The 25,664-nt window shown below is 46.5% G+C and overlaps 9 protein-coding genes across 9 annotated transcripts; 5 read left to right on the top strand and 4 right to left on the bottom strand.

Moving 5' to 3' along the window:
• Window positions 1–263: 263 nt before the first annotated feature.
• FOIG_16598 (uncharacterized protein) lies at window positions 264–1,862 on the bottom strand (the record flags this gene model as incomplete). The annotated part of the gene is made up of 2 exons (XM_031218061.1): window positions 264–966; window positions 1,096–1,862. 2 exons carry the CDS (start codon window positions 1,860–1,862, stop codon window positions 264–266), a joined length of 1,470 nt encoding a protein of 489 aa, XP_031052218.1.
• A 1,404-nt stretch (window positions 1,863–3,266) lies between these two features.
• Window positions 3,267–3,830, top strand: FOIG_16599 (uncharacterized protein; the record flags this gene model as incomplete). The annotated part of the gene is made up of 1 exon (XM_031218062.1): window positions 3,267–3,830. One exon carries the CDS (start codon window positions 3,267–3,269, stop codon window positions 3,828–3,830), a length of 564 nt encoding a protein of 187 aa, XP_031052219.1.
• Window positions 3,831–4,875: 1,045 nt separating this feature from the next.
• On the bottom strand, window positions 4,876–7,289 carry FOIG_16600 (uncharacterized protein; the record flags this gene model as incomplete). The annotated part of the gene is made up of 3 exons (XM_031218063.1): window positions 4,876–6,524; window positions 6,615–6,874; window positions 7,258–7,289. The coding sequence occupies 3 exons, from the start codon at window positions 7,287–7,289 to the stop codon at window positions 4,876–4,878; spliced, it is 1,941 nt and encodes a 646-aa protein (XP_031052220.1).
• Window positions 7,290–8,712: 1,423 nt separating this feature from the next.
• On the bottom strand, window positions 8,713–11,641 carry FOIG_16601 (uncharacterized protein; the record flags this gene model as incomplete). Its single annotated transcript, XM_031218064.1, has 5 exons — window positions 8,713–9,515; window positions 9,566–10,046; window positions 10,100–11,255; window positions 11,310–11,436; window positions 11,533–11,641. The coding sequence occupies 5 exons, from the start codon at window positions 11,639–11,641 to the stop codon at window positions 8,713–8,715; spliced, it is 2,676 nt and encodes an 891-aa protein (XP_031052221.1).
• Window positions 11,642–12,056: 415 nt separating this feature from the next.
• Window positions 12,057–12,838, top strand: FOIG_16602 (uncharacterized protein; the record flags this gene model as incomplete). The annotated part of the gene is made up of 2 exons (XM_031218065.1): window positions 12,057–12,774; window positions 12,834–12,838. The coding sequence occupies 2 exons, from the start codon at window positions 12,057–12,059 to the stop codon at window positions 12,836–12,838; spliced, it is 723 nt and encodes a 240-aa protein (XP_031052222.1).
• Window positions 12,839–15,045: 2,207 nt separating this feature from the next.
• On the top strand, window positions 15,046–15,753 carry FOIG_16603 (uncharacterized protein; the record flags this gene model as incomplete). Its single annotated transcript, XM_031218066.1, has 1 exon — window positions 15,046–15,753. One exon carries the CDS (start codon window positions 15,046–15,048, stop codon window positions 15,751–15,753), a length of 708 nt encoding a protein of 235 aa, XP_031052223.1.
• A 2,167-nt stretch (window positions 15,754–17,920) lies between these two features.
• On the top strand, window positions 17,921–18,704 carry FOIG_16604 (uncharacterized protein; the record flags this gene model as incomplete). The annotated part of the gene is made up of 1 exon (XM_031218067.1): window positions 17,921–18,704. One exon carries the CDS (start codon window positions 17,921–17,923, stop codon window positions 18,509–18,511), a length of 591 nt encoding a protein of 196 aa, XP_031052224.1. The 3' UTR covers window positions 18,512–18,704.
• A 1,104-nt stretch (window positions 18,705–19,808) lies between these two features.
• Window positions 19,809–21,053, top strand: FOIG_16605 (uncharacterized protein; the record flags this gene model as incomplete). The annotated part of the gene is made up of 1 exon (XM_031218068.1): window positions 19,809–21,053. One exon carries the CDS (start codon window positions 19,809–19,811, stop codon window positions 21,051–21,053), a length of 1,245 nt encoding a protein of 414 aa, XP_031052225.1.
• A 1,904-nt stretch (window positions 21,054–22,957) lies between these two features.
• Window positions 22,958–23,526, bottom strand: FOIG_16606 (uncharacterized protein; the record flags this gene model as incomplete). Its single annotated transcript, XM_031218069.1, has 2 exons — window positions 22,958–23,055; window positions 23,112–23,526. The coding sequence occupies 2 exons, from the start codon at window positions 23,524–23,526 to the stop codon at window positions 22,958–22,960; spliced, it is 513 nt and encodes a 170-aa protein (XP_031052226.1).
• Between the last annotated feature and the right edge of the window lie 2,138 nt (window positions 23,527–25,664).

Below are 25,664 nucleotides of genomic sequence, written 5' to 3' on the forward strand. Positions count from 1 at the left end.
GTCTTTGGCTGGATGGTGAGTTGTCGTGTCAAATGGGTTCTTCCATGGCTCCTGGATGGCGAGGATGTCGTATCGCCCTATATCGGGATCTCGCAAGAGCGTGGCCATGACTGTGTCCTTTGATTTTCTAACGTTGTACTGTAGTATTGTAAGAGTGTTTCCTATTAACATTCTTGATCGTCAACCTCCATTTGCTAGCTGTGCTATGTGATCTGTCTGTTGGCATCCAGTGTTTCCAATACTCTCCTGGAAGGAGCTAATGTTCATCTAGGTCGCTGGCTCCCTATGTTCACGACGATCTCGTTTCTGGGATCATCAGGTGTTACCTGGTTGTTGCTGCAATTCGCTCTCTTCTGTTGCTTCTTCGTCGGCGATCTACTCCGGGACGAGTTGGCGTCCCGTGGCCGGCCTGGTTCCAAGGTGGGTCGTCCTGTCCTGGCGATCGGGTTTGATTCATTTTGCCGATCCCTTGTTCTAATTCCGGTCGTGGTGCTGGCGACAAAGCTTTCTAGTTCTAAGTAGTACCTGGGTCTCGATTTAAAGGCTGCCTTGGCCTTGTTCACCTCCTGTTTCCTGGTAGGGCATTGGTTGTTCCAGGCTTCGTAAGGGCCGTTGCAGGCCGCGCATTTTCGCGGGGCATTCCTGTCGCTCTTGGTTGGGCAATCCCGGGTGGCATGATCTTGCGCACAGTAGCCGCATGTTATTGTTGCTTTGCACTGGGTTCCTATGTGGCCGTATTTGTGACACTGGAAGCATTGTCTCACACGGCACTGTCTGTCATAGAGCTCGCATTGGAATACCTCGCCTTGCCAGATAAGGCCCTCATCGATGACTTTATTTGCATCTTCTGGTCTCGTGAACTTAACCACGACCGAAGATGCTGATTTGGTAGACGAAGATCTCATCAGCCAGCCTATGTACTTAATCTCTGCATTTGGTATAAAGGGCTTGTTATCCTGAAGTATCCTATCTCTAATGAGTTTAAAATTATCCATGTTCATCGAACTAGTGCATACGCCATGCACCAAGACACCGTACGTCGGAATGCGTACTGTGGCGCCGTTTCCGATCCTTTGTTCCTAGTCTTCTGCAAACTGTCTAAGCGCCACCATGTCCGCTGTAGTGGCCGTCTTGATGCTCAGGTCACCGCTCTTAAGCTGATTGGAGGATACTACCTTAATGTTCTCTATGTGTTCGTTGCTGCTTTGCTCGATTGCGAGGTCTATATGTGACTTCAGGCTGCGTGGGCTCATCATTCTGATGTTGGCTATAGTGACAGGGTCTCTGATGTTGATGATAATCTCACGCAGGGTCTGAACAGGTGACGCTTTCTGGTTCTGTGGGTTATGCATGCTTGCCGCTAGCCCTCCCCTCGCCAGCACGTTGGCGTAGGTAGGCATGGCGTTGGCTTGGTTCTGCTGGCTTACGAGCTTCATGTCTCTGATCATTTTCATCGTTGCTTTACCGATCTCTGTGGCTTCCTTTGCAGCCGCTTTTGCATCTGTCGTAATCTCCGAACTGCGCTGGACTTCTTCCATGGTTTGTTGAGCTTGGGTGTTTGTTTCATTGAGATCATTTTTGAGGCTGTTGATGTGTTGCGCTAAATTTTCTGCTGCGGTTTTTATTTCAGCTTGGCCGTTTTTCACGGCTTCGTAAACGTGACCAAGATCGGGTGTGCTCTGCATTTTGACGATGAGGGTGAGAGCTCCAATAAGTGCAACTTGAACTCCACGGGATGCGACAGGCAGACCATCTCCATTGTCGATGGCTGACAGTGCCTTTTGAAGATATTTGCTCAAATTTGTGGCGTGCTCTCGGTAATCAGTGGGCCAAATTTCGTCCTGGGGCCACGGGGTCGCCATGATGTTCTAAGTCGCACTGGGCAATGCGGCCGACACTGGGCTATCCAATTAACCTGTCGGAACGGTGTTGCGGCGCTGTAAATAGCTGTTGTTTTCAAAAATTTCGTTCTCGCTGGTGTTGATGTTTTTTTTTCAGTTGAATGATATCAGGTTTACTGTTTTCTACGCTCAGCTTCTTACATCAATCACGTGCATCCTCAAAACAACCAGTTTCATTGTCATCTATCCGCAATTTAAAAAGAATTGAGCAGTGCGCACTACAAATAGTTAGAGGGCCTGTCCGGCTGAAGCAATTACTCCCCTCCTCCCAGTAAAGCTTGCCCATCCAATGGAAACATGTCATCCGTGAGTTTCCTTAGGTTGGGCTGTCAGTGAATTCAGTTATATCCCCCAAAAAGCGGGGCAACAAAATAAAAATTTCCGAATACTACCATTGATTTGGCAAGCGGTTTGCGGCTCCTGTAAAGCTACTGAACTTACTTAATATAAACTGTAAAGGTTAGTATGGGCTCTCGTGTAAGAAAAGCGCCGGGTTTTGTCAACAACGAGAGTCATTCGCTGAACCATGGAGAGAAGAAAGAGTGGATAAAAGGGGAACGCGGCACATTTCACGGCTGGTCCATGACCTGTTTAACGACTTGGCTGTGACTCGGAACTTCTCCCCGAAACCCGGACCCACAGCTCCATTTGTCAGCACTTGAGCAAACCCATCTTCGGGCCTACTATCCCGATCTGTGGCTAGCTGTATGCGACTTCCTTCCGGATCTGCCAATGCTCCGTATCATATTGCCTCTCCCCACTCACCCCCAACACCATCATGCCAAGCCAACACTGAGTCGTCGGGCTTACGTAAGTTGCCAAGCCAAGAGCGTCGAGAGTGGGCGGAGAGCAATGATGGCATGGAAGAACTTTCACCCCGCTCTACAAGGCTCGAGATACCAACTGCTGAGGAAGGTGAATGAAACAATTCCAGTCTTTTGTACAAGTCGGTGAGTGCGCCATGGCCAAAGACCAGGCAAGAAGCAAGCACCAACGTGATAACAGCGAAGGGCACAATTTCCCTTCGTCCGACTCCACGATTACGTACGGCAATGTTGCCACTACTACGTTCTGTTGGTTCTCCCCCTGCTCATCTGTTGGTGAAGACATTGTTGGTGATTAGTGGGTCTCGTGTGATTTCTCGTAGGACAAGCAGCCAGTAGTAGCATTCTTTGTTGGTCGACTAAAGAGCGCGAAGTCAAATATCGCGCGCACTGAAACGCCGTCACCATGAAATTCTGAAAACTCTTAATCCAGTATTTTGGTTGAGTAGATAAGCAAAAAGCCCCAGCAGCCCAGGCTCAAAAACGCTTATTCCAAATTAAAATCTTTTCTGTTTGACTTTATCTCAGTCAGTTTTTCACGATGTGTTACTTCGACCGGGTTGTCTGGGCTTGCGGCAATTGGAGGTGGGACAAGTTTCGCCAACAATGCAACAAAGAATACCGCATCGGAGAGACTTGCGGATTGAAGCTTGTGTACGAGCGGCGAGATGAAGAAAGAAAATGTAAAATATGCGATCAAGTGACGAAGAAGGAAAACCGGATTAGAAGGACGACCGACAGGATGGCTCGGCTGCGTGAATGGGAATTTTTGGCCAGCCTTGAAAAATGTGAAGAAGAGGTGGATTCCTTGAAAAATGAAATTCTGAGACTGCGTCAGCAACACAGTACAAGCATGCCTGGAGGAGGCGTCTACCGCCTTCAGTCCTCAAACACATTCCAGCTCCATGCTAGCATTGATGGCCCATTCGCTCGCCCGTCGATTCCCGTCGGCCTTACTGAAAGGCAAGATGACCTATCATCAACGACGCTCCTCGGAATTCACGCAGCCAGGCGTCAGAAGCGACCTAAAGACAGCAGCAATCATCTATCACATCTCTCCATAACCTCGGCTGGAATCAAAAAGCATGGGAAGACTTTGGCTTAAACCTCCTTGTCAGTCACTGTTTGACCGGATGCAGCCGCTGGTACTGCTTACTTTCCCACGCTCATGGGTAGGAGGAGAGTAGGGAATTCTAACAGACCAAGAGGCAACGCTAAAGATACCGATACGATGTCTTATTAAGCGGATACAGTAGAGATTTATCTATCGAACAGTAGTTTTTTCATGCTTGGGTAGTGAAGCACTAAGATGCCGTTGGCGCTGGGAAACGATAAGAGGTTACAATCGCGATCTCCAGCACTTCGTGTTTTCAGTCTCAATAGATTTATCCATGAGAGCCTTGTTCAGAATTCACTGTATGTGACTCGTGGCAAGGATGAAATTATATTTAAATATTGCCAGTTTGAGAAGCGCTTTGCGGTCACTACCTATGCCCATGGCTATACTCTATCATCGGACGAGATCAGCCTACGGTTTTGTGGAGTTTCGATGACATCCAGTCATCGACCTCACCTATGTTGGTAATCATCTCCCACACAGTTTAGACTGCTTAGTTATGGAAATGAGTAACAGAAAAGTGAAAAGAAAAGTAAAAAGAAAAGTCTGGAGAGTGACCACTCGTGCGATCATAACGCTGATAACTTGAAAATATATGCAGCCCGAAATTACCACTAAATTCTGAGACGCCTCTTTAAGCATGATTCCAAATACGAAACCCTTTCAAGGCTGTATTAATGCAAAGAGATCGCTGTAGAAGGCTTTGACGGGCCTTGGAGCCCTAGTCTTCCATACGGACCAATGCCACTGACGACTGTTGCTTGTGATGATTTCAACAAAATCAGGGCCAAAAGTCTCGACATACGCATCCCCATCTCATCTCCCAAGCTATCCTTTTGAATTCAGATGATGTCTACGATCATCTTTGCCTTCTGCACACCTTCAATCCAAAGTTCAACAACCCCGCTCAACTTCAAATGTTCTTGAAGGCCTGCCTAAATCCATATCAATTCAATCTCCAAGTTTCCAGTACCGTCTTCCGCATGAAATCTTCAGGTATACTGGAAGAAGTTGTCATAGCAAAACTGAACGACTATCCCCTGATACAGTTGAAACTTTTCTCGTTGACTTGAGGGTGCAGCCGAATTTTGAAGATATGCCCTCTGTAGTTTAAATCCAATTCATTCAAACTATTTAAGGGAAGGGACGCCGCATATGCCAATTCTTCGATGTCAATCACCGGAACTTCTGCATTCTGTGGGGCTGGTCGGTCGTGGGTCTCAGTGATCCACTCAATATCAAGTTTTAGATCCTTGTGGAGATCTTGACTCCCAGTATGAGAAGCCGAGTATTCGATGTAAAGTTTCAATGGACCAATAAGGATACACGACACATCATCTGAAGGGATGCAACCGGAGATTGTGTTACCGCATTGAACCCCTTGTTTATTATGAGTATCGCTTTCTTCACTGGAAGACGATAATGCTTGACTCTGATCCCCAGTTGTGGTTGGCGTTTTGATTTCCGTGATCCCGGTTTTAACACCACCAGAGGCAGAACATTCTGGAAAGTTTTCGTCATCCTGCGAGTATGCATTCGGGAGAGTGGCTGTACTTTTCTTTACATTCTCATCGACCATTCTTTCACGAGGTATGGTTGTAGTGCCATTGACCACATCCACAATGTTGGGGCTGGTCAAAGACGGAACCAGCGTTGAAACCGACCGGCTCATTGTCAAAATTGTACTTTCTCGAGGATCTGGTAGTTTGAACTTTATCTTTTTTCTCAACAAGTCCCTGATGCTGTTTCTGACCTGTTCCTCTAAGGCATGATTGAAATTCCTTAGTGTTTGGTCCTGCTCAGATACTGTTGGTAAACGCCAGCCAGGGTATAGTCTTCCATGGCATTTTGGGCTGTGAAATTTCGTGATGGCGGTGATGAAAAGGTCGCAAAGATAGCAAGCATCCTTACTTGAACAAACGACGCGAGGCGGCCGGGTTAGGCAGAGTCCTTCGATGTGATAGAATAATTGGATTTCCGAGTGGATTTTCGCTCCTTGGAGAGCTCGCCGGACATGCTCGGAGAACATGCATTCAGCCTTGTCCTTGCCGAGCCTCAGCAAGGTGTAAATCTTGTCAGGATTGACAGAAAGGCTGTGTTTACTAACAATCCGATGTAAAGTAGCGGATAAAGAGGGCGAGTATTGGTCGACTTTTACTTGAGAATACATTTGCGGCTCAAGGGTGACAGGAACAACTTCTACTCTTCGGAGGACCGGAAAACGTTTGGCCATGCGGTAGAGACGTCTAGCAGCCTCCTTGTATCTGGCCACTTTGCAGATGATGTTATACAGACTTGTTCTCAAGTCAGGGTCCATGAGATTATTTGGTATGCAATTCAGAAGGTCGCTGAGCCAGCTAACCCTCCATAGCTTATGGATCCCTTCCACAAGTTCTCGTAGCCGAACGAGAGTTTGGTGCTTGGTCCAGGCCACGATGAGCTTAATAGCTTCATTCGCTCTAATTTCGAATGACGCTACCGAGTCCACCAACTCGCTTCGGCTCGATATTTTTCCGCGTATGTTTCTTAAAGAAACCACAGCCAGCTTCAAGGTTTCAACAATTGGTTTTTTTATCTTTTGTTTGTGGTTCGAACGAAGATTTAGCCGACAAAGGATGCGTTCTGCACACACAGTTATGATCGTATCAAAGACATTCTCAACCGTGCCACCGTTGCCATCTGCTATCAAGCTGTTAGCATATGATAGTTTCCATAGTAACGTGGCGAAAAAAGGGCAATTGATTCACGTTATGGGTGGTCCATTGTACATACTATCTACGAGTCGCGAAAGTGACGCAAGTATCTTGTTCAACGCGTGGGTCATTTCCATGAGATGGACGTTACTGTCGTTGTAACTGCTCTTATTCACTGCTATATGCACTTTCAGAGCTTGATTATCAGGAGTACTCTCAATGCATAAAGCAGGAATTCGATTCGGATCATCCTGAATGCTAGAAAGGAAAGCTAGGGTACTCGCAAGCCCCCGCTCCTTGTCAAACGGCAAGTTATAGCCAGTTTCACGTATCTGATCGCTGTAAATTGATGTAGTCTTTGGCGCGCTTGGAACGCTGTGTAAGAGGAAAAGAAGACTGATATTCTCGGTGCATATAATATGAGGATCTAAATCGTTGGTCATATTATCTGGTAAGACCTGGTGAGATGGTTTTGGAACTATCAAAGAAACTCTTATCTGAGGGAAAACCAAAAGTGGGGTAGCCGGTCGGTTGAATGCAGGATGACCATGCCAGCCGCCCATCGTCTGATTCGTCGAACTGCATCAAATAGCGTGATAGCAGTGACCTTGCAGGCACGCATCGCATTGTGGTGTACTCAAGCATGTAGACTTGAAATGCGCCGTATTTCAACTTCTGCCCAATCGAAATCTCCCTATTCTTCCCTGTGCTTCTCCACTTACCCCTTCATATGGAAGTCCCTTTGCTTCGCCATGGTAAAGACGCAGCAACAGCGGGCCGTAACCTATGAAAGTGCAAGTTTTGGCGGCAGTCTTTTTAATAAGCCTCTACCCTGAGCCTGACCAGCCCTACGTTTAAGTGTGAGAACCAAATTGACGTGGGGACTAGCCCAGGTTAGGCTCATTTTGTATTCTAAAAATTCAAAATCGATGGGAAAGCAGGGGGAATCTTTTGGATTTGAATTGCGGATTACGCAGTAGGATTTTGAAGTAAAAGAGAAAAGAGGTAACCTATCGCGGCAGGTAGTCACCCAGTTGATGATGGGCCTGAGCTCCTATTTGGGCATCAATGCTTCGGACTTGTATGCAAGTCTGATTGGGTGGCTGGTTGTGAGACTATTGATGCAGGAGGCCGACCAAGCGGGATAGGTCGTCTGCTGTCCTTGGAATGAGGTCTGTACGTGTTGATTCGAATAACATTGGGTAACAAGGAGCCAGCAAACCAGGCAGATCAATCACACAATTATAGGCGATAGCTAATCCATAGAGTAACTGGCTCAACTAATGGAATTAATTATCTGTAAGGCTAAGTATTCCCACTTATATCCTTGATATTTACGGTTCGTTGTGTAATGAGGATTATGTGGTTACAGCCAATGAGAGAATGTGGAAAATCGTGAACGATCACGAATGGAACCCCCTTGAGACTGTAAACCTAGATCACTGGATGAACCCGTTGAGTGGAGACTCATGTGTTCCTCGACATTAGCATCCAATCAGTTATGCCAATTGTGGTACTAGGGTAAAGGAAACCGTTAAAGAGTTACTTCTCGAACGTATAGGCATTTATAAGTTATCTCTGGCAAAGTATGAGCCGTCTACGAGGTCCTTATTCGCCGCAGCCAATACAATAGGGGTGTTCAAAGGTACAGATATGGACTGCTTCCAATATGTTCGGGAGAAGGAAAGATAGTCTTTACAAAGTCACGTGCCGGCTACATATCGCATTCTCGGTCTTATGCGAAAGTCCGGAGCCCCTTGCGATCATATACGGACCTGGAGACTCAGGAGGCTTATGTGGTCTATCGATGCGAGGGGCGGCACGCATACTGCCTCGTATTCCAGAGGGGGAACACCGTCAATACTCTTTCAGTAACGAAGAGATAGGGAAAAAGAAAAAAGGAAAAAACAAGAAAGTTGGCGCGCAGGCAAAGTCAGTTCATGGCCAAAAATCCTGTCTTATGAACTAATTATTGTAATATTCAAATTAACCGATGAAGGGGACCATAAACGGTGCATCAATCTAAGTTGTAAGGCTCTCACTATACTCTGAGTACAACCCTTCTTCCCACATCGTAAGTTTGAGTGATTCATTCGAACTAGCAACTACGTGGAAGTTGCGAAACCCGGGAGACCGACATAGATTTTGCCTTTACTGAACTTATTTCACTCTTCTTCTTAATACATAACCTTCTCGCGCCAGTCAGGAGGCCTTGGACTATCGGTTTCCCACTGTATACCGTTCCTCCTGTTGAGATGACACCCCTTGTTCGAAATAGGGGCAATCTTCCCGGTGTCAACCACCTCGTTGTTTGAGATGCCTGCATAGTCCCCAGGAATCCACAGGGAAGGGGTCTGACTTGTGACGGAGGGCGGATAATAACCCTGCGCCTCAGCGTCCTCAGAGTACTCTGGTACTATGAGGTCCTCGTGATGCACAAACCGCTTCACGGCCGCGTAATCGACGAAGATCCGGGACTTGAGCCACTCAGAGACGAAGTTAGCCTTATTGCGGTCCCGGCCAGTAGCGGTAGGCACGAGTTTGCGGGCCGTTTTCCTCTTGCTCGCACCTCTGGACATGGCCCTGGCGCCATTCTGTACTTGTCCATCATCTGGCTTTCTCTGCTGGCTTCGGTCAATTCGATCTTTTTCGAATTGACGAGAAAGAGGAAGATTGTAAAGGAGAGGGTCGAGAGCCTTGACGAGGGAGACGTGGCAAAGGATGGTAAGAGAAAGAAAGATAATCATCAGAAAAGCAGGTCCCGCGGCTTTGGAAACGATGAACATTCCAACGAGGCACATCTCGGCTACGTAAACACCAAATAAAAGCTGTTTCAGAGCCTGAGGATAGATCAAACCATCGGTGTCGACATCGGTGTCTGCAACATACAGTAAATTGTAACGGTAAGCGAGATAGAACAAACCCATGCTGATAGTCGACCAGAATAGAAGAAAGGGGGCAATAACAGAGTAAACAATACCTGGAGGAAAGTTAGCTGAGGTAAACCGTAATACCTACTTAGTTTCTCACTAATGACAGCCATGTTGGTGTAAATAGGCATGAGGCTCCCCAAAGAAATAGTACTGAGTGTCGTCCACTTGTCGTACATAATTCGTGGAGTCCTGTTGGTGAATCTAGACGAGAGGGTGAACGTGACGAATCCGAAAACCTGTGTCAATACGCTGGTGGCGACGGTGAGACCTTGAACAATGAAAAACGAAATGTAAAAGTTGGAAGCGGTAGGGATTGAAGATGAAAGCATGCCAAAGACGTTGTTGGGATTCCGAAGGATTGTCACAAGAGATGAAATGAAACTGTTAGAAAGCGTCTGGACCAGGAATACTTGGAGGACTTGAAAAATGAAGTACGCCTTCTGGGTGAAGAGCTCAGCTTGTGATGTTGAAACGCAGCCAGACCACCTGGCACAGGTACGTATGAACACTGGCACTGACGACATCAGAATAGATAGCGCGATGGAAGGTAACAAGCCAGAAACAGCGCCAAGTATAACCTAAACGGTCGGATCAACACAACGATAGAAAGAAAGACGCCTGCCAAATTTACCTGTGGAATATTCTGTATCCAGGTTAGGCCTGGCAGCGACTTGATGGTATTTACTTGCGCAATGATACCAACAATAGTCACAGGAAGAGCCCAAAATACAACAAGACCAGCAATGGCAGTGTAGATGACATATCGACGTATTGCAACCTGCCACCATGAATAGTTAAGGCTCTTCCAGATAACTTCGTTTGGCTTTATGCCGATGAATCGAGGAGACGTTTGAAGGGCGCGGTGGTGTGTGGCGGCTTGAAAAGCAACCTGCGCATCGTATTGAGTAGAGAATTCGACGAAAAACGCAGTGTGTTTCTCATAATCACCAGTGAGCCAGTTATTCTGAGCGTTCTGGGCTTCGGGGATGAGGCCCTTGAGCTTGTCTCGGCACCATTGGATGGTGTCGACTTTCTCGCCGATAAGCCCTAAAGGGCCTTTGCGGTGGGTAGGTCGCTTGTCCTCGCGACTACGGCCGGTAACGAGGCTCCCAGATTCAGGATCGGATGTGCTGGTGGTTGCCCTTTCGGCCTCATTGCCTGTCTTTGTTTCATACTTGATGCGCTCCTTGTTACATAGTCTGATCCACTCGATTTCTGCTTTCTCAAGCTTCATAACCACGTTGTCACGCTCTTGGATAGTCCTATCTAGCTGCTTAGTGTCGCCAGCGATCCAAATCTTCTTGGCCGAGCCGTTGAAGAGGCTACGGATGCGGTCCTCATCGAGACACTCCTTGGGCACTGAAGTAAACAAGACAGTGCGGGACGAGATACGCTTAGCATACTGTGGGGTCAGCAGAAAGGCTTGCCGCAGGTTTATGTAGAAAAAGAATTCGCGAATAATGGCGTACATCACGAAGGCATACACGACCCCGGCCACAAAGCAATGTGCGTACAATCTGTTCCTCTTGGCTGAGTCTTCAATATTAATATTGCTGTAGGAAAGGATCTCAAGTTGCTTCTTCCCATTGCCGCCTGTGGCATTGAGTGGAAGGAGAACTGGCCATGTAACGCAGAGAGTAACAAAGCAGATGGCGCAACAAACACGAAGGAATCTGATAAAAAGGTATGAATCAAGACTTTGACGCCGAAGGGCATAGGCATCCGGTACTTTCCAAAAAGCCCCTATCCAACAGAAGAATCCATTGGGCAGCACGGGACTGCGTTCGCTGGGAGATGGTCAGGATTAATGTTCAAGATTCTAATGCCGTCCTGCAACCTACTACTCCCGCAAAGTGCCTGTGCATGTTCGAGGCGCGTAGAAACGCCGATTCGAAGTACGGAGGACGAGGAATATAATGATATAGATTATCGAAGTGGCAAGAACCGGTACCAGAGTGGAAACCATACCTAACTTATTCTCAGTCGTGCTTTACATAATAATCGTAGACCAGATTGCGGAATATCAGCCGCCAACTGGCCTCATTGATTCATCTTGTAACATACCCAATAAGGACATAGGCTCCGCATTACTTGCTACACCCTGGTTCGGTTGAGACAAGCTGTTCTCTAAGAATTTGATGAGATTTTCCATCCCAATGCTATCCGTGGACATTTGTTTCCATGTGGAAAGTTTACAAACATCCAGAAAGCAAAGATCCAGGTACTTATCACTGATACTGCGGTACTTTGTTTCAAGGGTATTAAGCTAGAATCGTCTACTCTATTTTAGAAATAAAAATGCGGAGAAAGGTATATATAGAACTTTCTGCTACAGGGCTTCATGGCTTCATGGCTCTACACAGCATTGGGACGACTAAGAATAGCATTGAAATTGTCCCGTATCTTCTAGTTCTTTTCCTGTTCAGATTTAATCAGGCCTATCAATCCTTGCTCTACAAACCAACCACTCGTCCACTTGTCGAGGAGTCGACTAGTGATCTTCTACTCATTATCTCCTCCGTTTCCTTAAAGGCCTGAATCGTTACCCAAATTCAATTTGCCATTAATAATATCAACTCTAAAAAAAGATGCGCTCCTCAGGCTATATCGCTTCTCTGGTTGCCGCCGGCGCCATGGCCGTTCCCCACAACGGCAACTTGCAGAATGAGAACAAGCATTATGAGATAGTTACAAAGTTCGAGTACATCACCCACTACGTTTTCGGTGGTGGAAGCGATGCTCCCCAGACTACCTGCGTTTCTCAGCCTCAGAAGTCCAACTTTGAGAAGCAGCCTGACGTTTCTGGGCAATACATTACCACTGCCATCTACGCCCGGCCTACAAACGTCCAGCCCGCCAAGAGACCGAAGCAAGCCCCCAACCAGGATTCTGTTTCCGGCTTTGGTCCCAGCTACGGTCTCTCTACTGATCAGCAAGAGGCCGTTAACCTCCACAACGAGGCCCGTAAAGCCGTGGGCAACGGCCCTCTTTCTTGGGATGACTCACTCGCCGTGGGTGCCCAGCAGTGGGCCGATCGCCTCGCTTCCATAGGCTTTCTCCAGCATTCTAAAGGTGACCACGGTGAGAACCTCTACATGGGTACTACTGATAGTCCTTACTCTGTTTCCGTCAAGGCCTTCCTCGCCGAGAACAGCCAATACAACGGTGAGGCCATCTCGGGCTCAAACTACCTGAACTTTGGTCATTACACCCAGTGCGTCTGGAGGGACACTACCAAAATCGGCATGGCTGTCTCCAAGGACAGCAGCGGCGTCTCCTGGGTCGTCGCCCGCTATCAGAAGCCGGGTAACATGAAAGTCTCTCAGAAACTAATCTTTATACTGCATTCGCTAATATTCATACAGTATAGGCGAAAAGCCTTACTAAGGTGTCAGCACCGGTATAGCAGGATGCTTCAATTCAAACACAGACTATGACTGAATTCAGGCCCAGGAATTGATGGTTATACTTCGCTGCCGTTAGCACTGAAATGTAGCGTCAACTCCATCTCGATCGCCTCCAATTATTGCTGCAAATTCATTGATGAAATTCGAAAAACTGTTGCGACTTGTCGTGAGACCCGAGATGGAGCCATACGTGGCGATCAGGCTTCAGAGCGTCCATGCTTCGTGAAAATACAGGTAATCTGTGGGTCAGTGGGGTATTACAAAAGCTTGAGAGTTAAAAAAACGTGAACACACGAAGGCGGTGGGCCAGAGTGAAACTAAACAGTTCGAAGGCTTAACGTAAAGAAAATAAGACTAGTCATAGAGAGTCTTAAATTGTGTGTCGTGGCACATCATCTGCGTGAAACGGACGAGATCCTCCATTGATGGCGTGAGGAGAAAGAAATCTGTTCAAAAAAAACAGATTAAAAACCATCTCAGAGGAAGCCTAATACACAATAGACGAGATGGACCTAGTTTTCCAGCTACTGGCTGAACCGTCAAGAGAACGTGGTTGAGGCTGGTCGGGGCAAAGAAGAGTATGCAGAAACTCTGTAGGTAATGGAAGAATCTATTTTAGATACTGCATGTTGATACAAACTTCGACAAGTATATTTGGCTTAAGTACACGATTACCAAACGGCAGTGCCGAGGGAGGGCAGGAAAGAGTCCATTTCACGCTTAGGGGTGAGTCACTGCCAGGAGCAGCAGCGGGGAATAGCAGCCAATACCGGGCTTAGAAATTATTCACATACTCCTCCTGCGTTGGCTTATTCTCGCAGTGAAGTTTGAAAGCCGTTCTATTAGGGGCTCCTGATAACAAATTGAATGCATTAGCATATATAGAGTGTGTAGGTCACTGGTTTACTATGTACAGTCCAAAAACAAAATACCTATTAAGCCTTTCTTTATCAAATTCGAGTCTGCGGCGGTATGAAACAATATTGAAGACTCATTAATATCATCATACTGATCCAATATAATACAGATTGATCGGAGAGAGATTCATTTGTAAAACACCCTACCTTTCTTTCTTCCCCTACAGTAAAAGAAGTAGCTTATTCTAGAGTTGGGAAATCCTGCAAGACCAATGGATAGTCGCCTCTTGGGTAGCTATACCGGCCTTGCGCCATACAAGTGTCTCGTTCTTATGGGTTACCGTAAGGTACGGAAGAGCTTTAATGTATCACACCGCATCGGTAGGCGTGAATACTTCTTCGACGATTGAGACTCTCAGAAAGGCTACCAGAGTTGTAATAATATATCTCTTAATAAGTTTTCTGACTGCTATTTTGTTCTTCTTCCGCGTTTTAATTACCAATATAATAGATTTATCACTTGGGCGCTGTACGGCGATTCTCTTCAACGCGACTGAGGCTTTGACAGCAATACAGACCCTTCTCTCATCAGGGGAGGTTGCTTGATCGACATCTCGTTGTTCGGAATCATCAGGCTTCTAGGTAGTTACCTCTTCTGGATGACAGTCTGGACAGATCACCGGTGAGCCAAGCTCGTTTCAACCTCATACTCCTCCCTTACCTTAGTACATTGGCACTGTCAGTGCTCAATATATTAGACGGTGTCATCAGCTTGTATTGATTACTTTGCAACAGATATAAATACGATATTGTTTGAAGAGTGGTCAAGAAGGATGATGAAAGAATAATGGATTCGACTGGTGATGATGATTGATGACGAAAGCACCATATGTCTTGAACTGTAGTCAATCGAATATACTGGGCCGAACCACATACGAAAAAAAACAAGTCCTCGCTTCTTACATCCTGATGCCCTACGGAATTAGCTTCACAATAAGTTTTATGATGTTTTGGCAGAAATTGCTTCATTGAAATAACTTTTCATCCACCGCTCTGCTTCTCTTCATGGAAGTGGTCACGTGCGGCGAGGTCTGTGTGCATTGAGTAGAGACGGTGGTGCGGGGTAATAATATACGCGTCATGGCCAGAAACTGTTCTGCGCTGCCCGCGGCGATAATACCCTCCATGTTAACTTGAACGACCGGGAGTTCTTGAGCTGTGCTGCCAGCTGCATATGCAAGTTGGTACATGCGTCAGCTCAACATCTGTTTTAGATTGCAGAAGATTTCGTGGCAACCGTCTGCATCATCAGAATGCCGATCGATCTCTTTAGCGTGGCCGGCGAGATCCGCAACAAGGTTTATGAGGAACTTCTATCAGCCTCCGAACGTATCATTATTGAATCAGGGCTGCGGCCGCCGCGCCTCTATATGGTTACCGCATCACGCCTATATTCTGCGATTCTTCTTGTGAATAAAAGAGCAAACCGGGAAGCAAGCCCATTACTTTATTCGAGAAATCAATTTGAGTTCGGTATATATTGGCCAGGAACCAAGGAAGGGCATGAAACAAAGCGTATGATCTTCGCCTCGTTTATTAGCCAAATTGGACTCCAGAACGCAAGCTTTCTCCGTCACCTCTGCATTCCCTTCTCGGCTTCCGGCAATCATTACTCTCCAGGCATAGTGCTTGAAGAAAACAGCATGTCCACTCTGAAACTCATCCAGGATAAATGCACCGGGATCACCACTCTCAACGCGGTGTTCGAGACCATAACCGCCGAGATCCTAACAGTTGTATATACGTCCTTCAGTTCTATGCCAACGTTGAAAAACGTGAACATCATCACGTATGATGGGCTGCTCAGCGACGAATTGATAGAGAAGATATGCAACTGGGGTTGGACAGCCGAGATTGTACAATTGGATGAGGAAGATGATGACTATGACTATGAGAGCGATGATGATGAAGGATATTACTGGAGTGGATACGATTCCTATTCTTTGTATGACTCCGACTGAAATATCCCGCAAACAGTCTCAATAAGCAACCTTATCTATGAGTACTTCTTATGAAAATAGTGTCACAGGCTATGCCGGCTGACCAGGTGCTGATTGTAAACTAACCTGCCCAAAAATGCTGAGGCCGGTAACTTAAAGTAATGATTCGACAAATCTCCGGCCAGCATCTAGTCATTGAAACAGCCGAGGACATTTACAAACTTACGGTTTGCAAACACGTTCCTACTGCCATTCAAGCACTTATCAACGTTTACAGGGCCCTATGCAAGTTTGTAAGATCTCACGTTTCTAGCATTCCCGATAAATCTGAAAATAACTGGTCATTCGGATCCTACAGATCCTAATAACTGTGATCGGCAGTGCATAAAAAGAGTCTTAGTTGGCCACTGTAGTACAGAATTTGAAGAAATATGTAAAGAATAATGGTTAGAACTACTCACAGACCGGTCAAGTTTATATTTCTTCCTTAAGAGGCCTTCTCGCTACTCTGTTCTCTATATGTTTGCGAGCTACTCTCACCACTCCTCCAATGCTCTTGATATTTTCGTACTTTCCTATTAGCTTGAAACCCCCCCATTTCACGACCTTATGGTCATATCTTTCAAACCGCCATTTTAGGTATGCCGTGAAACGGATGTACACATCGGTGGCTTTCCCTTTGCAGGACCCAACTCTGGTCCGGACGTTATCGAGCGGCTTTTGCTTGGCCCTCTTGCGCCTCTGGTCACTCTTCGCGTTCTAAAGCATTTGTCAGTCCGCACACTGTTGGTCTGTTTACGGTGGACAACCTACTGTTTTAGAGTGAACCATGACCTCGTATCGTATTAAGCAATGCTTCTGTTATATCGGCAAGGAATACTGGATTTGCGGTTAATAAATGTTGTCCTGCTTGAGAATTTCTTAAGTTGTGATTTGACGAGGCCTGGCAAACTTAGGCTGCCTGGAGGTGGAGCTGATTCTTGATGCCTAATGCCTAAGGCATCATCACATTACAAACACACATTCCACTCATAATACAGGCTGCGGTGATTACAAGTTATTTTAGGTCGGTGTTGTACAAAGCTCAGATCCTCTAATATCAGAGGTTTTGGCAGCATAAAAGGTGGAAAATAAATGAATCCCGGAATTTTAAGTTGTAGAGCATCTCATCAAATGCTTGATTCGTCGATTAGAAGCCTGTTTTAGCAGCCCAAAGCATCCAGCATCAAGATGCCGTAGCAGATGAGATGCAATGCCTACGGGCAAAGGAACACAACCGCACAGAGGAGGGACTTTGACCGCTGTCATAAGTTTTCAAGAACGACTCTCGATACTCCTACTTTAGTTTTGTTTAACTCATCCGCTGCATTTGATCGCGACGCAGGCGTTGGCAACTGGCCAGATTTTCCCCGTGCGGAGCAATGCCATGGCTTCCGGACAAAGACAATAACATCCAAATTGATGAGATCAATGAAGACTTGAAGGAACAGTATTGTGATCGCCAATATGATTGTTATGCTCCCAGCGGGCCTCCCCCGCAGTTTTAATTTACACAGAAATCGTACCCTCGCTGAAAGTATGGATGCTCTTGTGTAATGCCAAGGGAATTCTGAGAAAAACCGATATCCCTCAGCCGTTCAACCGTCACTTCAATAACACCTTCAAAACCAGATCATTGCCACAAGTATTGCATGGTGTCGCGGATTGGGAATCCTAGGTTGCTCTGTGCGTTTCTCGATGGGGTACAGATGCTAGATGGTGATTGGTCCAAAACAGGAAAGGCAGCATGACCTCCATGCTTGAGTACAGTATGGTACGACATTGGCGAAGTGGGGCGTCACGGATGAACATTCGGCCGTGAGAGCTTGGCAGGAATAGAACCTGAACCTGATTCTTCTGAGGACCATCCTCCCTTTGAACCACGAAATCCGGTCAATCGTTGCTTTAAACGCCAGGGATACTTCAACAACACTGTGGCCTCATATCCCCTTCTCCAGAATTTACCTCATCTTAGCGGCCCATCCACCCCGACACCTGATGAGCTGCTAAGAGGTCCAAAGGGCCCCCTCTCAGCCACCGACGGCCTCTCCCGGCTCCGCCAGTCGAGTGCTGAGTGAAAGTTCAACAACAGAGATCACTGGCGGGGAAACCGAGAACGAAACGGATGCGGTAGATTTGAGGGCCAAAAATGACGTTGGATAAGAAGACGACGATGAGGGAGAACATGCCCAATGGAGATGAAGCAAATGGTTCAATGGATAATGCAATGAGAAATGCGGCAAAGCAGCGAACAGAGATCCCTTCAGAAATGCCACAAATGAAAGGTACCCGGGAAGAAGAGGACAACGAGAACAATGAGATAACGGCAAAGCTGTTCGGTACACCACCAAGCTCACCGAGGCGCTTCTTCACACCCTCTGGATCTTACGCACGACAAAAACTCGCTGAGCATCGAAGTCGTCGCGCAGAAGCCCGGAGAGAAATAGTAAAGAAGGATCGCAAGCGTGTGGAGGCAGGCATGATAGAGCAAGCAATAGCTGAGAGCCTCAAGACCACCACTATAACTCAAGCCTGCACAACCGTACAAAACACGGATCAGCCAAAGCCACTTTCATCACTAAAAGACCCTCTACCGCATGATGAGAAAGATAACTCCTCATCATCTTTCCCTCAGGAGGTCGCCAGTCCTGCTGGATCGGAGGATTCAGATGAAGGCGCCTGGTTAGACGAGCTGCCCCATGAGGAGCTGATTAACGATTGTATGACCTCTGTCATCTAGAAAGGCTTCCCGTGGAGCGACTCTCATGGTGGGACGGCACCGAGTGAATGGATCATGCGATGTTCTTTGAGTGGGATGGTTTGCAAATACATATTCAAGGACATAGCCGTGGAGCATCTTTTAGGTAAATATCTATGAGGAATTGAGTAGCTGTCGCGATCATTCGAGGTCACTCATCTAAGCAAGAATGGCCCTGGGTCTATCTTCTCGGAGATTGTTGACGGCGTTGCAGCCTTGATATTTGCAAATACCAATATGGCTGAGAGTAGGACCTGATTCTCTACTACGCAGCAGAGATTTTCTCTAGACCTCAAAAAAATTGATTCCAAAAAGGAGCAGAAGAAGAAAGAGAAATACCAGTTCTCGGCGATATTTTCTCATCTAAACTATTGTGAATTGGCAACACCAACGTAATTGGAACTGGTAGTACAGTTGGTGTTAGGACAAAACTCAAGACGGCCGATTGGATGCTGATCAGCGAAATTTGATATCTTCATTCTAACCGATAATCTCCGTTCGTTTCACACGTATTCCTTATGACCCGTGAGAAAGTTCACAAGCTGTTTCTGAAATAGATATCGATCTCTGGCTTTCTTCAATGTGAAGTGGAGAGACAGCAGGCTCAATCACAACGGCAGTTAAACGCGACACTTCCAATCAAGGCGAGATTTCTTTCTTAATTCTGTTCAGCCTCCGGAATATCATTTCGGGGTGAGTCTGAAAACACTAGATTCTCTCAAATATGCTTCCGTTTATGTTTGTCCAGAGATATTTTTCATTGTTTTATCAGGACAATCTGGCCGCGAGTCAACCCTCTCTACATTCAAGGTGAACACCATAGGGTTACGATGCCGGATCCAGATCATGGTAATCAGAAACCGATTTGGTCAGCCAATGGAATACTGTGTTTAGGTAGTCATCCTGATTTGGCTACGACTCCTCGCTTAAAACTATTACTCCGAGACCAGATTTTCCCTTCATGAAGCTGTAATTACGACAATTCTGTTACAAGCAACTACCCAGCTTTCCTCATCAGGCAATCCTATTTCCAGGGTAAGTGCTTTCAGCTATTACGTATACTAACTGGTTCCCTTATCTGTCTGGATTGCTTACGATGCATGTTACCAGCATTGGAATTTAAAAAAAAAGAACCGCTTCTAAAATCGGATGTTGCTATTCACTAGCCACCTGAAATACACTTCTACAAATAGCTATAATATCTGACAGGAGACTATCCCGTAACATGATATAAAATGATTCAATATTCGTTGCAAAACATGACAGTACAGCACACACGATGGAATTGTTTGTGCTCATCGAACTTGGATACCACTGGTTAAACGATGCTCTTCAGGATTATATCGCCTCTGCGTATGAATGTACTTTTGTAAAGCATACAGACGAACTGCCTACGGAAGAACATTTGCTTCTCATCTTTTCTCATATGCAGCCAGAGAAGCCTATGGTCATACCGACTAATTCAAAAGCTCTATTTAGCATGTATCCATTAACAGATGCTTTAACCCGTAAAGACTGTTTGTCAATGGTAGTCGAGTACTGGTCTGCTAAGAGACCTGGAAGCGTACTATCAGGCTGCATGCCTGCGACGGTTTCCTTTGAGATCGATTACGCTGAATACCTAGACGAAGCTCTCGCAGAGTCAGACTCTTATGACCTTTGCACGTCATTATCCCACAACACTGGACTTATGCCGAAAGATCGGCAGTGGTGGATCTTGAAACCTGCAATGACCGCACGCGGCGACGGCATTAGACTCTTCAGCGATGAGAACCAACTAAGAGAGAGCTTTGAATCAGTTGAGGACGATGACGACGAAATCTCAGAAGATGGAAAGGCTAGGTTTTCTAACCACGCACTGGCAAGCGGAGCAGTACCCTCATCCTGTCTGCGAAATTTCATCGCACAGCGGTATATAAGTAATGTTCCCCGATTGGACAACAGGAAGTTTCATATACGAGCTTACGTTCTTGCCGTTGGTCGATTGCAACTCTACGTTTACCAAGAACTGCTGGTCATATCAGCATCAGAGCCTTATCGCCCTCCCTGGGAATCTATGAGCAGAGGATCAGCACTTACCAATACACATTTACAGGGCACTGTTTGCTCAGAATCAGCGAGACGAGATTTCTGGACATTACCTGATGATCTCTTCGGACAGGACGGGTCATGGAAAGACCGAGCCTACTTCCGTATCCAACAAATTGCTGGAGAATGTTTCTTAGCAGCAGCGACTATGAATACTAATATCGCTCTCCATCCTGACTGCTTCGAGATCTTCGCTTTGGACTTTCTGATAGATCAAGACGAGCATGTATGGTTGATGGAAGTTAACTCGGGGCCAGGACTATCAGCTAAAGGGACTGGTTCCCGAATTGCGAAGGGTTTCTTCAAGGCAACAGCCGATGTCCTACTACAGAGTGAGCTCGGTTTGCGACCACGATACAGCAATGAGGAGTCTATGGAAAAGGTTCTTGACGTAGCGCTTCCACATCAAAGGTTTGCGCCACTGAAGGAAGTTTAGACAAGTCGTTACGCATTATATAGACATATGTAGCTATAAATTGAGCATATGCCTCTATATAAAAGATTAATTTATGAATACAATTGGATGCTAGTAAAAGTAGGGCGGTTCGGGTCTACTGTTCCATTACCAAGGAATAAATTAGTCTGTGCTAGGTCTATGCTGGCATATTGCGTAGGATGTGTGAGCTGAGCGAGGTGAGAATGTGAGAGTTTGTTCTGAATGTTTTGATTGGTTGATCGATTCTTCAACATGGAAGTGAGAGGCATGAGTATTTCTGAACCTGTATAGCAATGCAATCCATACTAGTTTTACAAGGCCAATTTTACATGCGATCAGCCTTGATCGTGTAGTCATGGCATTGATCGGTTTGAACTATGATACATCCCCATGGCCTGTGGCGCATGTCTCTTGATCTTATATTCAGGCTCCCAAGTAGCTTCCGTTGGGAGGGAATCTTACCCACTCAACTTATATAACGTCCTGAGCTTGTTGTTCACATACTCGACTGGGTGTTCAAGAACCTTGAAAACGTGATAACATTTTTTGAGACGTGTTGCGTGGTTGAAAAGTAGATTAGGCACGCAAGCTTGAAGTGTTTCCGAAGAGCCTTAATCGAAACAGTAGAGTCCTTTTCACTCACGGAATGATCCACGAAGCAATCAATCATGTCTTGGGATATTACGGAGCCCGAAACGACCGGTTCTCCTATAGTGCTAGGGTTTAATCCTGAACTCTCCATATCATCTGACAAATCCCCTGCGGCAGCATATTCGTCTGCATGAATGGCAGACAAAGCACTTGCAAGACCATTGTTCAGCTCCTCCAAGCTCACACACATAAGGCCTTCATCCCGGCAATAACCGCCTACTTTGGGGGTAGTTCGCAATGGTATTGAAAGACTCGACACAATTCTCTTACAGGAAGTAGTATTCGTCTTATCACAAATCTGCTTATAGCTGTGACAAATGAGGCAGCCGGTATTTAATTCGTTGGGAAATTGCCTCTTACGAATCCCAAGACTTTTTCGCCCGCGGTATGTTTTGCGGCGAGAAAACTCGAGGTTTCCATCGACAGTATCAGGCATAAACATGGTGCTGAGTGATTCGCACTGTTTGTATTGCCAGTGAGCGTGAGCTTTCTGCATCGGACACCGATGGTTTCGTTTAGCATGACTTCGCCTTTTCCAGATGAGTGTTAAAAACAACCAGACGTGCTTTTGCATTGACCACTAGCCGGGGGTACCTGGTAGGCATGGTCCCGCTAATGATCTCCACTATGAGTTCACGCGACGGGACCTATGCTACGACGCTAGCCGTGGCCGGATCGTCGTCCGGCAGATAGATGTGAAATGAAAAATTCGGGTCTAAACTGCGCTATGTGGATGCAGTGTGAAATTGATGACACAAGGCAACAATGCGGGTCGGAAAATACTACCCATTGGCTCGAGTCGGAGGGGGCTGCTAAGCAAGCTCTTGAGCCAACAGATACTTTTTCAAGGCATGATTCCGAAGACCCTCCATAATCCGGTGAGAAGCAGTTTTAACATGGAAAGGCGGCCGCCACGCAGGTGTGAATTGAGTACGTCTCACAAATATAACTCTACCTGAATTTAATGTCGCATTTACATAAAAGTGAGAAGCGTCCTCGGGTCTATCACAGTTGTATGACAGGAGGATTATATAATCGACCTACCTAGCTCGCACAACAATCCTATAATGAGACATATTTCGCAAGTAGAAATATTTACGAATGACTATGTTCACTTCCAACTGTTGACTCATAGGGAGCATTAATCTACCTATTTGTGTATAGCTTATGCAACTTCATATAACTTTCTTCTTGGTAGGAGTATTCGTGGGAACCAGGAGATATTTTGCCTTTTGCCCACCCACTTACTCTACCTACAACCGTCGCTGCTTCTGTCCTTGAAGCCCTAGTCGCCTCTCTCGCCTCTCTCGCCTCAATCGCCGCTCGCAATATTGTAGAGCTCTCTTGGCAGCTATCAATATTATTACTTTAATTGATCATCGTTATGTAAAAGTAAGGGATACGTACCCAAGTCTCGAGCCTTGGCTTTCGTCTCGGCATCAACCCAAGAGTAGCGGACAGCGCGCTCAGGGTACCGTTGGGCGATACCAAGGGGGCCTATACACTTTACCAGATAACCGCGGTCACAAATCTTCAGGTTGATATATCGTGGCTCGAGGTCGTCCTCGTTGTTGAAACATAGCCGGCCATCCGGATTGCACATAGGTATGCGCTGATTCATACGGTAGTACCAGGCCTGAAGACCTTGGACGGTACGTTCGGGAATGTTGCCAAAGAGTTTGGCAAATTCCTGCTTGATGAGGTGCCACTTCATCTTCTTGTCCTGCGAGGCGTAAATGATGTAGTCGCCCTCCTCTGTCGTGTACTTCTGGTTGACATGGTGCTTCTTACCATCCCGAGCGGGTCTCGGATAGCAAATCATGCTTGGCTGGTCTTGAAGGGATGGAGTGCTAGCATCGTTGCCGAGGTGCTTGTCTCGCTTACCATAGCTTATCTGCCATGAGTGAAGAGTGTAATTGAGAGAAAGACGGTCCTGACTGGGACTGGTGCCGGTTCCCCGCTGTGAGGTTGGGTGGCTGTTTGCTGGGCTTCCAACGGCACAGTGATCAAGTGGAGATACAGAAGCAGGAGTCTTCGGCGGCCTATTTTCTCGGATGAGGGCCTCTACCTCTTGGTCGAAGCTTTCCAAACTAGGAAGTCTTACGGATGCGCTCCTAGGAGGTGATACGAGATTGTACGGCCTTACAAGACTTGTAAACTCTTGGGCTGTTGTTAGTCTCTGAGTGCTGTGATGGAAGGCTAGAGGTCGTCCGACAAAGACAAAAGCTTACCCTCAGTCTTCTCTACGGGGCTTCCTGAGATTGAGTTCGGTGGGGTCGGGGGCTGAGTGGGAAACTGGTCAGTGTGAGTTAGGCTCGAGTGTTCGCTTGAAGGTCTTTCAGAACTCACTTTCATGTCGAGGAATGCATAAATGCTGATACTGTTGGCAGTTACATAACAAGTAAAACGGAGCGATGGAAAATGGTTCTGGCTCTTTGATGATACAGAGTTATTTGTTATGTTTCAGGGGGGGGGCAATAGTTTGCCACTTGTGAAATTATCAGCGATGCGGTACACAACAACTGATAGCTTTGGCGGCAAGCGGAAGAAAGAGCTGCGAATTAGGTGTACGGCTGGTAAGAAGGCTAATAAAGGCTGTGAAACTCAGCTCAGAAAGATATTATGTGTGGACAGAGAAAAGAAAATGAAGAGATAACTGGGGTCTGGCCAGTCTAATCAGGTCTAATTAGGTATGCCTCTCCACCCTCCCTTCCTCACGATCAACCCCCCTGCTGGGACTCTTACTGCCTCCTCATAAGAAATGGCCGATATGGACAGGGGTATGCCTTACACCAACCGAACCGGCTACAGCAAGCGTCACAACCTGTCTTCTATTCCGTCTTTGGTGGCTTTCTGGGCTTGTCTCTTCACTACACTACCTTTACTGAGGTGCGCGAGGCTTGCTTCCATCTCAGTTTGCCATCGTCCAAATCAGCATATCCGAGTTAGTAATATATAAGTACCTTTCGCCTCTCTTCCTTTAGAAATATCTCGAGGTCTCGGGTAAGCCAACTTATCTTAATCATTTATCTTATCTCAGCCAGTTCGTCAGTACGGAGCGCTTAGACTGGCCTAATCAGATTAGATCAATTAGCTCAAGTCAAACTTGATCACCTCAATTCAGCCATTCAAAATTCAATTCAACTCAGATCTCGCCCCTGAAATGCCAACTTGGCTCAAAGTTGTTGCGAGCGTTGATGGTAATGCGAATCTCTCCAAATTGCACGGAATGCCTTCGCCGGGCTTCATCGACCTATGTGGGGCTTGTTCCACAAATTGCACACAATCGTGTAACACTTAATTCTTACATGCTGGTTTATCTTCGTCGTAGTGAACTGACTTACTCGTGGGTTTGACTAAAAAGGAACCCCACTCATAGAGTGGGCGGCAAAATTCTGGGACAAGGGCAAAATTCTGGGACAGCTGATGGGTTAGAAATAGGTGGGGGAAATCAGGAAATCTCTGGCTTACACTTCTAATTTTATCGCAATCTATTCGAAATTTCTGCTGTGACTCAATTGAAAAGTATTGAAGCTGTCGCCAAAAGTATTTTATCATGCGAGGCATATTTGCGGTGGTGTTGCGGCCGAAATTGTGAACCTTGACTGCGGGCCAGTCCAGCCCCGTTTCCTCGCCCCACGATGCCTTCACCTCTGCCTCTGATCTGGCCGCCAACAGCACAAGGGATATCGATCTATTATTGTGTGTGCCTTTGGGGGTGTAATGTATTCATGATTCTGTGATAAGTGGAAGAAAAATTGGTCTCGAAGCTGGGTAAAGGAGCAGGAAGAGGCGGCAACTCGGGCTCCTCGATATCCTGTGACAGATCAACAAAATCAGGGCCTTCTTCATCGATTTCTGAGTCATCAGAATCCCCAAAAGTGAGGCTATCACGAACAGGATATCTCTGTGAGTCGCCGAGCATAATCTCAACACCATCGCTCGAAGGAAGGGCAGGCA

Source organism: Fusarium odoratissimum (genome assembly GCF_000260195.1).
Source record: "Fusarium odoratissimum NRRL 54006 unplaced genomic scaffold supercont1.96, whole genome shotgun sequence".
In the NCBI taxonomy this organism is placed as follows: domain Eukaryota; kingdom Fungi; phylum Ascomycota; class Sordariomycetes; order Hypocreales; family Nectriaceae; genus Fusarium; species Fusarium odoratissimum.